This window comes from Callithrix jacchus, chromosome 6 (genome assembly GCF_049354715.1).
Source record: "Callithrix jacchus isolate 240 chromosome 6, calJac240_pri, whole genome shotgun sequence".
In the NCBI taxonomy this organism is placed as follows: Eukaryota; Metazoa; Chordata; class Mammalia; order Primates; family Cebidae; genus Callithrix; species Callithrix jacchus.
The window spans coordinates 162,252,000-162,264,217 of NC_133507.1; the positions used below are offsets into that span (position 1 = coordinate 162,252,000).

Sequence of the window (12,218 nt, forward strand, 5' to 3'; positions counted from 1 at the left end):
AGGCGGCAGCGGCCCGAGGGCGGGGCGGGTGGTCCTCGGAGAGGAGCAGGGAGCTCCTGGTGGGGTCTGCACGGCGCAGCTGGGCGAGGCGCTGGCCCATGCAGGCTTCTGTGTCCTCACTGCCAGCAGGGTGGCCCTGAGCTCAGGGTTAGGACGCCTGCAGGTAGCCACAGCCCTGCCAGTGGTGTCGTGTGTGCCTGCCGTGGCTCTCCCTGGGGAGGCACCGTGGGTCGGGGCAAATCCCTGGCTTTGTCTCCAGTGTCGCTGGAAGCCGAGTGGCCTGACACACCTCACACCCTTGGGCCCCAGAGGCCTCTGCTCGGGGCGGAGACGGGGTGCCCTGTGGCTGGGGCAACAGGCAGGTCAGCCTGTGGAGGTGCCCAACACCAACCCCCCAAAGCTCAAAGCCGAGACAGTGGCCAGTGAGCTCCCGGGTAGGGCCCCCAAAGACAGAGTGAGAGACAGGAGATCAGCGGTCAAGGGGTGAAGTGACAGCCATCACCCAGCCTTGTCACACACCCCCAACGCAGGTCAGGGTGCAGGATAGGGTTTCCGATCCGAAGGTCAGACAAACGTAGACCCAGTGTCCAGGGGTGGGCCGCAGAGGTGAGGCCAGGCGGAGGTGCTCTGCTGGCAGGTGAGTGATCCGGTGATCCTGGCCACTGAGCTCAGCCCCTGTGCACGTGGACCCGGCTCCCACACATGAACTCAGACGGAGCAGAGCCATCTGGGGGAAGATGAGGGGTGCACAGCGCCAGCTGGACTGATGGGAAAACACAGCCCTAGGAAGAGGAAATGGAGCCAGGCAGAGCTCCTCGGAGCCCCACCCCACCAAGCTGGCACCTGCTGTGTTCAGCACCCTTCCCCATCACCTGAGAGGCAGCCCTGTTGTCCTCTGTGAGCACTCCACACACACCCAGGCACTCACACTGGGGGGCTCGCTGCCCCCACAGCAGGTGCCGGGTGCAGTCAGGTCCCCACCTGGCAGGTGAGGGCAGAGTGAGTGGGCACGTGGACCTACAGAGCGGGCTGCACCAGCTGTGGGCCCAGGATCCTCATGCCCTCACAGCCCCCATCCAGGAGTAGGCAGGGGCCCAGAGTGGGAAGGGCTCCAGAGGAGGCATCAGAAGGAAGATGGGCACTCGGGATGGGGGAGGGGAGGATGGCATCTCCTGGGCTGGGCCCTGCAGGTCAGTGTCCCATCTATGAAGTGCAGAAGCCAGATTCTGAGGCCTCAGGTGGACCCCAGAGCAGGCAGCCCTTCCCATGGCCTCACGGCCACCTGCACAAGGCCCTGCAGCCCAGCCTGCCCAGGGGACAGGACAGTGACAAAAGCCACTGGCCAGCTTGTCCACAGAGGGCCAGCCAATGCGGTCCAGTCACCAGCCCCTGCTGCTGTTCCCAAAGGGCCCAGCCGTGAGCCACGAAACCTCCAACCAGGAGTGTTGGAGCCTCCTGTGGACGCTGCTGGGGGTTGGGGAGCAGGGGGCATGCATCAGCCCTGGTTGTGACAGCACTGCCCAGGACGCAGAGCCAGCTGTGGGCACAGTGCCCGCCATGAGTCCCTGGAGCCCGAGGAGGGGGAGAGAAGGAACAGCTAATGAGTTCCAGGAGGTCAGCTGTGAGGGACCCACAAACCCATAAACCCTTTATTGGTGTCTCCGGAGGGGAAACCCGGATGCAGCCGTTTATTGATTTTGGATTTCACTTTTCTCTTCTTTATAACATGCACTTCCAGGAGTGTGACTGGATTTTTAAAGAAACAGGACTTCCTTTTTCAGTGCAGGGGGACTCTGTTTTTCTCAACCCTGAAGAAGAAAGGAACCCTTATTTTTTGTAAAGTTCCAACCACTGACCCCGTAACTAACTTTACCCAGGCAAATTATCCCCTCTGTCTCAGGGCCCGGAACCAGGCCTGCCCCAGCCCCGAAGCCAAGAGGGCAGGTTTGTGGTGTGCTAAGCGTGTGCCCTGAGCCCCTGGTCTGCTGCCCAATCCTGGGCCAAGCCAGCACCCGACAGAGGGCAGTGGGGCCGACAAAGGACTGGCCTGTCACTCCAGGACACAGCGGCAGCAGGCAGGACCTGGGGGCCGAGACTGGAGGCAGCCTGCTATGGAGAGCCAGGCCTGGATTCCAAGCCTGCCTCAGCCCCTGGCTGGCCCAATGGGCCTGTGACATCATGGCATCCCATCCACACCAGCCACCCATGAGACATGCCGTAGGCTGTCTGGGGGGCTGGAAGCAGGCTGCCTGGGGCTGGTGGACACTGTCCCCCTTCCAGGGCTGCTCTCTGTAAGCGAGAACTCTTAAATTCAATCCTTTCCTCCAGAGAGCCCACTCGCCAGGGAACAAAACTTCCTGCCAACTTCCCCATAGAAAATGCCTGTTTCCTGGGTAACCTTCCCTGATATTTAGCCTGCAGCTTCTCCCTCCTGACCTGTACCCATGGGGTGGGGAGTGGGTGACTAAGGAGGGGGCTCACTGGGGCAGCCTGCAGCCTGCAAGGAGGACGGACCGGGGGAGGGCGATGCCAGTGCCACAGGCTTGCTGGGACTGAGGCAGCGAGTGTGCCTGGTTCTCAGGGCCTGTGCCTGTACGAGCTCAGCAGATCCCGAGTGCCAGCCGCAGAAGGCAGGTGCCAGACGGTGCAGGGATCATGGCTCATGAGGCCTGAAGGATCACTGAGAAGAGGTTTTCGGGGTAGATCCTCAGATGTCACCTTAAGAGATGTAGACAGTGCCCCATTGAGGACGTTGGTGGGGACCTCTGCTGGTCCGTAGCTGGATGGGGACTTGGCCCCATGCTCCTCCTTAATGTGTCGCTCTGGCTGCAGATGTCAGATAGACCTGGGTGAGGCCGGGGGTCCTGGCCCAGGGAAGGTCCTGGCCCTTCCTGACCCTGCCAGCTCTTAGGGGAATTCAGAGTCCTTCCCAAAGTTACCCTGTGCTCCCAGAGGAGGGCTGGCCTGACCTCATTCCCTGCCAGGAGGCCACAGGTTCTGCCTCCCGGGCTCTCTGCAGACAGGGCAGGAGATGCTGAAGAGGGAGGAGGATGTGGCGAGGTTGGGGGCTGAGAAGGAGCAGCTGGTCCAGTCTCTGAACAGCCTGCACCAGGAGGTGGACGGAGCCCTGAGGCAGCATCAGCAGCTGCAGGTCAGCTGGGCCAGCAGAGCTCTGCGTACCTCAGCCCTGGGGGCAGACCTGGGGTGGGATCCAGGAGGGTGTCAGATACAGACAGGTGGCTGGTGCACCTCTGTCTCATACGTGCACACATAGGGGGAGGGTGGCTGGACCATCTTCTGCACGTGATGGAGCCGGAACCAGGACCCAAGGCTCCTGCCCTTCCAGAGACACTGAAGTCCCCGTGGGAGCCCAGCCTGGGCTCTGTAGAGCAGCACAAGGGCCAGACAAGGGAGGTGAGAGAGGCCTCTGGGGCAGGGCTGGAGGCCACCACCTGCTTGTGTTGGGGAGAAATCCCCTGAGGCCTAGGGGCCTGACACCCACAGAAGAGGCCTCAGGGGCTTCATTCTCCCTCTCCACACTGGACATACCCCCATCCTCAGAAACCAGCAGGAAATGGGGCAGGATGGGCAAGAATGAAACTCCAGTGCCCTCAGGACACCCAGCCCAGCCAAAGGGAACCTGGGATGCCATGAAAACAGATTTTAAGCCCATCCTGGAGGCTGCGGCTTGGTCTCCAGCCGAGCCAAAGCCAAACTCGAGGCTCCGTCTGCTGGGTGTGTGCCCCCGACCCCACGTCAGCTGGGTGTGTGCCCCCGACCCCACGTCTGCTGGGTGTGTGCCCCCGACCCCACGTCTGCTGGCTGTGTGCCCCCGACCCCACGTCTGCTGGGTGTGTGCCCCCGACCCCACGTCAGCTGGGTGTGTGCCCCCGACCCCACGTCTGCTGGGTGTGTGCCCCCGACCCCACGTCTGCTGGGTGTGTGCCCCCGACCCCACGTCAGCTGGGTGTGTGCCCCCGACCCCATGTCAGCTGGGCAGTCTCGGCCAAGACCAGCACCCGGCAGAGGATAGTGGGGCTGACAAGGGCAGGTGGAACACCCCGGGGCATCCGGCCCTGGGATTCTGTGTGGCCCTTGGGGAGAGACAGCAGTGAGATTCCTGAGTTGTCACTCCAGGCCCAGATGGCAGAGCTGGAGCAGGCCCACACCCAGCGCCAGCGGGAGCTGGCCACAGAGGCAGAGCATCTGCATGGGGCCCTGGAGGCCCAAGGAAGGACCCACCAGCATGGGATGGAGGTCCTGGAGGGACAGGTAAAGTCGGGACCCCAGCCCCCCAGGTGAGGGCAGAGGGAGGGAAGGGGAGGACTGGAATCCCAGTAGGGGTGACTGCTTGAATCTTCTAGCAACAGGGACTCTCCACTGCCAGTCAGTGGGCTCCAGGCCTGCTCTGGGCACTGCCCACACTTCTGTGCTCTCGAGGGCATGAGGTTTATCCCACACCTCACTGGGAGGTGGAGTGTAGATTCTGGGGCCGGTCACCACCGTCTCCCAGCCTCCACTGCCCTGTCTATACAGTGGGGTGGGGAGAACAGCTCCTGTCGGGGCTCACTGAGAGACTGAGCTTTGCTATGTGAGGTGCTTTGACAGCACCCAGCATGCACAGTCATGGCAGAGGCGGCCCCTGCACCTGTCCTTCAGAGTCACGAAGGAAAGACGGTGTGGCACGTGTGGCACGTGGGGATGAGGTGGGCGCAGTGAATGGGTAATGGAAGCATAGCCAGCTCGGGTGTGTACTGCACTGCAGACCCACACGTGCACCCGCGGCAGACCTCAGGCTGAACCTCGGAGCCTCGGAGCTCAGCAATGTCAGGATCTTAGAGCTGTCTGGGCATTTTACAGATGAGGAAGCTGAGGCTGAGGCCCAGGAGGAGACGTGACTGCCCAGTGTCGTCCCCAAGTTACTGTCCCTGACTACCAAGCACTTTTGCTAAATTTGTTAGAAAAAGGACATTTATTTCCTTATCATCCTGAGTGCTTGTTTGGTTTTTTTTTGTGTGTGTGTGTGTGTGTGGTTTTTTTTTTTTTTTTGAGACTGAGTCTTGCTCCGCTGCCCGGGCTGGAGTGCAGTGGTGTGATCTCAGCTCACAGCAACCTCCACCTCCTGGGTTCAAGTGATTCTCCTGCCTCAGCCTGCAGAGTATCTGGGATTAATGGTGCCCACCACCACACCTGGCTGGTTTTTTCGTGTGTGTATTTTGTGAAAGATGGGGTTTCACCATGTTGGCCAGGCTGGTCTTGAGCTCCTGACCTCGGGAGTTTGGGAGGCTTGCCTCAGCCTCCCAAAGTGCTGGGATTCCAGGCATGAGCCGGCGCCCTGCCCCGTTCTGAGTGCTTTCATTGCCGGAACAGAAGAGAGCCCATCCGCCGGGGTTGCAAAGTGGCCATGACCCTGAGCCCTCCACGGGCGGGTAGATGGCCACCGTGGTAAGACGCGGGACTGCACGTCCCTCTCTGGCAGCGACAGTCAGTCTGATGTCCCCCTAATGTTTCTGTCCCATGCGTGCCACCTCTCCTCGGGAGCTGTGGGCGGTGGCCTCCAGCCCTTCCTGTCACAGAGCCCTCCATGCCGCTGTGCCCTGGGGCCCTGGCCGTGCCGCCTGCCCTCTGACTGGAGCCACTGTCCTGTCCCCAGGTGGCCAGCCTGAAGGAGCAATTGGATCAGGAAGTGCAGTGGCAGCAGCAGGGACAGCTCGGCCAGGACCTCCCAGCAGGGCAGTGAGCCCCCTGCAAACCATCCAGCAGCCCTCATCCAGGCCGCCTCAGCCCTCACCAGCCAGGGGCCCTGGGGAAGCGCTGGAGGCCCCAGGCTGCTGGGGGAACCACTGTGGGGAAAACCAGTGCCTCGTGCTCTGCATAAGAGGGACAAAGCTCAAACGGGGTGGGCATGATGCCACCAGAAAGCACAGTGTGCGGGCAGCCACCACCCGGCCACCACTCACTCCCCAGGGGCCCCAGGCAGCCAGCGGCACACTCTGAGCCTACTGACCACAGAGCTCCTCCACCACACTGCAGGTTACTCACCTCCAACATCCCCTTCCCCTCCAGCAGACAGCAGGGGCTTGGGTGCCCTCACAGCCTGTCCCCACCTGGCATCCCCACAGCCCGCCCCTGCCTGGCGTCCCCACAGCCTGCCCCCACCTGGCACTCCGTTTCCTCTTCAGAGGAGCTGGTCTGGCCAGACCCCCGGGCCAGGCCCTGTCAGGCCGGCTTCCCCGGCTTCATTCCGTGCCCTCGGCTCCGTAAACACGGGAAAACACGTGGAAAACATTTCCACCGGCCAGAGCCAAAAACAGAATGTCCTGCAAGGCCAGCCACCACAGCCCCACGCCCAGCGGCTGGAGCCTCCGAATCCAGGAACTTCGGCTGTCACGGTGGCAGGTGGCTGAAGTGACTCAGTTCAAGTCCCCGTGACTCACTGGCCGCCAAAAGCAGGGGAGTGTCACACTGAAAGCTGTTACAGAGCTTCCCGTCTTCCTGGCCTAGAAACGCTGGGAACCGTCCGGCGGGACTCCGGCCAGGCTGCCTCTGAGACCCAGGTGGCCATCTTGGCCACGTGGCGTGGGCCACCTGCAGGCATCTGCATGCCTCACCTCCACCACCATTGCTCAGAGTGGCCTGTTCTCCCCTCCAAAGCGCCTCCTGCTTTACAGCTGGTCATCTGTGATATCCGCGGGGCACCAGCCAGCCCAGTGAATCCCTGCATGTGCACAGGGCCCATCCCAGCCGCAAGGACGCTGGCCTAGGGGTGCAAGGCCAGAGGCTCCCAGCACCCACCGCATGGCAGTCACCGTGAGCCGTGGCCAAATGGGCAACAGTGTCTATTTCAAGATCACTCAGGGACTTAAAAGAGTGTGTCCTGGCACACCTGGCTTTCTGGTGGATTTAGTAATGGAGTTACCACATGCTGTGAATTGTGCAAAACCCAGCGCTAAAGAGAGGTGGGCGGGGGGCTCTTCCTGCCTGGCACCTCTGCCTGAGGTCCACAGCTGGTGGCTGTGTTGAGGGTTCTGAGGTTCAGCCTGGGCTGTGGGGGAAGAGCTTGGTGACCCATGAGCAGAGGTTACTCCGGGAAAGGAAGAGTCGGTGGTGGCAGCGGGTCCACCCCCTGTTGTGGCCAGTCAAGGGTGGAGGACAGCAGGCAGCCTGCCCCCACTGCTGGAGAGCGCTCTGCCAGATGGCAGGTGGAGGGTCACTGAGAGGCGGTGTGTGGTGCTCAGTGGGTATGTCCCTTCCCTTCCTCCCTCTCCATCCACAGTCTCCTCATGGAGGGGGCCTCCCACTCTGCAGCCCAGCAGAAGGACCTGAGGGATGGCCAGGTGGGAGGGAGCACTGGAACCTCAAGGTTCTCATTGCAGGATGGAGACAGCATTGGCCCCTCCAGCCCCGGGCAGGGGGAGCCCCTGTGTGTCCCCAGGGCTGCGGTGGCCACGCCTCCCACTTTGCATCCCTGCAGCACCCAAGGGGACTGAAGCTCGGAGCACAGGGGAGGTGCCTAATGTGGCTGGCTGGCCTCGAGGAAGGGAACGCACTGCAGGTGGGAGGGTCCCGGGTGATTTCTCAGCGTCGTAGACAGCTCACTCTCCCAGTTTCAGGACCTTCCTTGCCCTGGCTGCTCATGGGGAACATTTGAAATGCACATGGGGGCCTGAGAACTGTGAATCTTAACAAATAGTTAAATCAGCACAGGAGACGCTGTTTTCACTGCCTCAGCACGAAGGCATGTCTTTGGAAAAGAGGCTGTTCGTAGTGGAAATACACTGGCACTGTCTTCAGCCTGTCCAGGTCTCACCATCACTGAGAACCAAGCTGGGGCTTGGAGGCCTCTCCCTCTGTTCTCGCAGTGGCCCTTTGAGCACCCGGTTTGCAGATGAGGAGGAAGCCGGGCTGTGGGACGAGGCTGCATGAGGTTGACAGGAGGGGTCAGGCCCAGGGACCCCACAGCCCGGGCCGAGGCTCCCGCTCCACTGGCCTCACCCCAGACCCATCTGCCCAGTGAGGGGGCGGGCAGAGCTGTATTAACCAGAGGGCATGTCCCAGATGCTGGGATCCTCCTGCCCCTTCGTAGAGGCAAGGCCAAGGGAGGGGGGCTGGAGTTAGAAGGGGGGCTGGACCCCTTCCCACGCCCTCCCCAGAGTTGAGGGGAAATGTCCGTGCATGGCCCACAGCAGCCAGCCTCCAGCCCAGCCCAGCTGTGACCCCACCAGCTGTGCAGCCCTGGACAGCTTCCTAAGGTTTTGGTTTTCCATCCATAAAGTGGGATGGCCTCACCCCCAGAGGGCCATGGTGTGTCCTACGTGAAGTATCGCCCAGGCTGAGGCCAGAGCACTCAGCTAACGGTGGAGGTTTTTCACCTGTAGCAGCTTCGGCTCTGGGACTGCCACCTCCATCTCCCTGCTGCCATCCCCAGCCTGCAGAGCAGCTGAGGCCATGGTCCAGCGGGCCCAGGGTACTCGAGGAAGCAGCCCCTGAGGCCAGCCTGGTAGAGGCAGCACAGATCCATGGTGCTCCTAAGGGGAGGGTCTGCCTCTGGAACCCATCAGTGAGAACTCAGAGGTGGGTATGGACCCCCAGAGCCACCTCATGGAGCTAGAGCCACACATAGGCCTGTGGCCTCAGAGGCCTCCACAGTCTGACTCTTCCTCTGCCTGCCCTCTCCGGTGGGCAGAGGGGATACATGTGCCCCGGGTTTCTGAAAGCCAGGAGACCCTCCCCCACACAAGGCGGGGATGCAGGCAGAGGCCCGGCTCCGGTCTGAGACAGAACACAAAATCCCTTCGGATTCCTGCCACCCTGAGGCTCGCCGAGGAATGTGAGGCATCGGGGCTGTTGGAGGGCCCCTCCGGCCTCTGGCCAGGAGGCTCTGACAGGCCCTCAGGTGCCCGGGGCGGGGACAGCACCCTTGGCAGGCATCCAAGGACGGCACTGCAGACCAACACTGGGAGGGGACAAATGGGAGATGAAGGCCCCGGGGGGTGGGCACTGGAGGAGGGGCCCTGTGGAAAACAGACGGCAGCACCCACAAACAGGCCAGGCAGGGTGGGTGCAGGGCCCCAGGAGATGAACCCAGCCCTCTGGAGCACCCCAGGGTGAGGGAAGCACACGCTCCGGTTGGCCAAAGCTGGGGCAAGAACATTGTTTATCTGCGCTTCCAAAACATTCATACGTTTCGAATTAATTGCAAAAAAAAAAAAAAAAAAGCTAGCAGGGACACATAGAAAGGAGAACGTAACCACCTCCACCATTCTTGAGCTGCAGAACCCCTCAGGCGGCACCCAGTGCCTCCTCTCCCTGCACACCTGTGCTCAGGACGGCTGCGTGCTCCTTGGAGGACTCTTTTTAAAAACTTTTGCTTCACACGATACCGTGAGAGTTTTCCCAAATCATTAAAAACGGCTCAGGGCATGGTTTTGTCACTTCGGAAGCTCCGGGCATCAGAGGACCCCAGGCCTGAGCACCCCTCCTTCCATGGGCTTGCTGTCCCTGCTGTCCCAGAGCCCACAGGGAATGGGGCTTTGTCTCGGGCCCTCTGGATAATGCTGCCGATGGGAGGTAGGGGCTGGTCGCCCCCAGGACAGGGAGAGCCGAAGCCTGAGCCCACGCAGCCGTGAGCATCCTGGGAAGGAAGTGTCAGCCCTGGTCCCCCTGTTTCCTGAAGAGCAACCACAGGGGTCCTGTCATGGAAGTCAAGGCGTGTGCCGCTCCATGTGCACGAAAAGAGGAGGTGTGGGCCCGCGTCACAGACCCCCCTCCTCGGTACCAACAGCCAGCCACACAGCGCAGTGACCAGGTGAGCAGGTGGGCAGCCCTCGGCCCCTGTGAGCTCCTGGCCTCATGCTGGAGCTCGTGGATGTTTATTTGGGGTCGGGGCTTCTGGGTCAGGGGACCTGCGCTCCACCTGCCACTTCTGGGAGAGAAGGGAAGTTAGGGGTAAGCTACAGCCAGCCAGCCCCTGCCCCTGGCAGCCCAGGTCCTGGGATCTCCCACCCCTACCCTGTGGGGACCCGACAAACAGGCCCAGCCAACCAGGTGCAGGCTGGAGAGGGCACCACCCCCCTCTTGGCCTGCGTGGATCGTGGAGCCCCGAGTCCTGGGCCACCCCAAGGGCAGCTCCCAGGGCACCCCATCTAAACTGCACACACACTCAGGCCCTAAATTAAAATGTCACAGGCCGGTTGGGGAGGCTCAGGTTTCCTGGCCACAGAACATGAGCCTGCTTGATAAAACAATTTTGGTTTTGATAAATGTGGATTTTCTGTGGCAGAGACCAAGGCGCCCTTGAGTCCAGAGGGGAACCTAAAACAGCACATTGCTGAAAAGTATTTCCTGATAATATTTTTAGCACCTGAAAAAAACATTTGTTTTCTTTTTTGCCTGCGGAGTTGTGCTGTTTTTTTTTTTAATGAAAGGAATGCCCAGCAGCAGCAGGGCCTGTGTTAACCCCCAGCTCACCAGGCCCGGCTGAACATCTGCACGGGCACAGCGGAGGCTGGTCAGCAGGCTACGTGCCCGAGGGAGTGTGGCCATGAACAGGGTCTGGCCCACCGCCAGCCACTCTCCAGGCCACGAGCTCTGGCTGGTCAGCAGGGTATGTGCCCGAGGGAGTGTGGCCATGAACAGGGTCTGGCCCACCTCCAGCCGCTCTCCAGGCCACAAGCTCTGACCCTCTGGGACGAGAACCGGCCTGAGCATTTCCAAACGCTGCTCAGCAGACCCCCGTCAGGCCCACCAGCCCACCCGCCTGGAGAAACAGGCCCCCTCTTGATGCAGCCACTGAGTGCCACGGTGTGCCCTAAGGTGCCCTGGGCCCTGGGCAGCCCTGCCTCCAAGTTGACCCAAACCAAGCACAGAAGTGGGTTATTCCCCCGGCCCCTGTCTTTTGTGCTCAAGAGGAGGTCAGCCATGCCGAGGAGGGCGCCTGTGGCCTGGGCAGCGGGCTGGGAGGCAGCACCAGGCTGGGCTGTGAGGGCAGAGGAGGAGCATTGGGTGGGAGGTGGATGGGGAGTAGGGACAAGGCAGGAGGAGGGCCAGCACCAGTGAGGGGCAAAGCCTCACACACCATGGCAATGCCTCTTCTGTAGAGAGATCCCACCACCTCCCACCTTCACAAACCCACAGGAAGGGCTTTCCAGCCAGCGCCAAAGGCACCGAAAAGAGGGCTGCCAGGTTTTTCTAGAGAAAAGCAGATAAAAAAGTGTTCTTCCTGCTTCCCACCTCGGTGATACCTGGCTGCTCTGTTCCTGAGGCTGCTGCATGGGGCCCTGTCCTGACCCCACAGCCTGTGCCAGGCCAGCAGGAGGTGGGAGCAGCTCTCCCAGCCCAGGAGGCCAGGGCCAGGCTGATCAAGGGGTTAAAGCATGTTCCTGAGGCCCCGTGTATGTACGTTCTGCCTCCATGCATGTGAATGAGTGTGCGTCTGTGCGTGCAGACAGGTCTCTTCTCCCCAGGTTCTCACTCTCACAGCCTCAAGGTGGGATTCTACAATTCCACGCCCTCTCTGGTTCCTCCCTCTGGAGACAGGAGGCCTTGACGGTCCTGACCCTGGAACCATGGCTGTCCTGGAACTCTGAGAGCTGGGACCATGACCCAAGGGCTAACTGCAGGACAGAGCCTGTCCCCTCCCCGGCTCAGTTCACCTCTCTGCAAGTAGAGTCGTCACCCCATGCAGGGGGGGAAAGGCGCCAGGTGCAGGCTCTCAGGAGGCACTGACTCAGGGGCATGCCAGTGTGGGGTCAGCCCTCCCTAAAAGTTCCACACCTGGCCCTGACACCAAGTCTAAAGGGTCGTGAACCTCTGAGTGAAAACACCATGTGCAGGGTCTGTTAAAACCAGCAACACCCGTCACACGCAGAGAACCCTCCCATGCTTCTTAAAAATAACTGACTGCATCTGGGCCTCCCCGCAAAACAACACGTGCTCACTTGAGGCATTTCAGAAAATACAAACACGAAGACAGACATGGAACCACCCAGAACCTCAGTGGTAGCTGCGGTTACCAGCAGGCGGGCCTTTTCTGCTTGTCTTCGAGGGGTACACTCCTGCCTTTGGAGGCCCCAGTGTGGCACACAACATCACCCAACACCAGGATCTAAGAGAGCAGGGCAGGCTGGGTAGGCTCCAGGAACCAGACCCTGCTGTGGGCCTGGAGACACAGAGGTGGTCCCGACTGGGCCCCTGAGGAAGGACAGATGGACACAGAG

At 61.2% G+C, this 12,218-nt stretch overlaps 1 protein-coding gene across 1 annotated transcript in view; it reads left to right on the forward strand.

Moving 5' to 3' along the window:
* CROCC2 (ciliary rootlet coiled-coil, rootletin family member 2) overlaps positions 1-7,793 on the forward strand; it is a 79,959-nt gene extending 72,166 nt beyond the window's left edge. The window contains exons 30-32 of the mRNA XM_078329010.1: positions 3,020-3,151; positions 4,138-4,272; positions 5,654-7,793. Coding sequence (XP_078185136.1) covers positions 3,020-3,151; positions 4,138-4,272; positions 5,654-5,740 — 354 coding nt within the window. The 3' untranslated portion in view covers positions 5,741-7,793. The remainder of the gene's footprint in view (positions 1-3,019; positions 3,152-4,137; positions 4,273-5,653) is intronic.
* Positions 7,794-12,218: the final 4,425 nt, after the last annotated feature.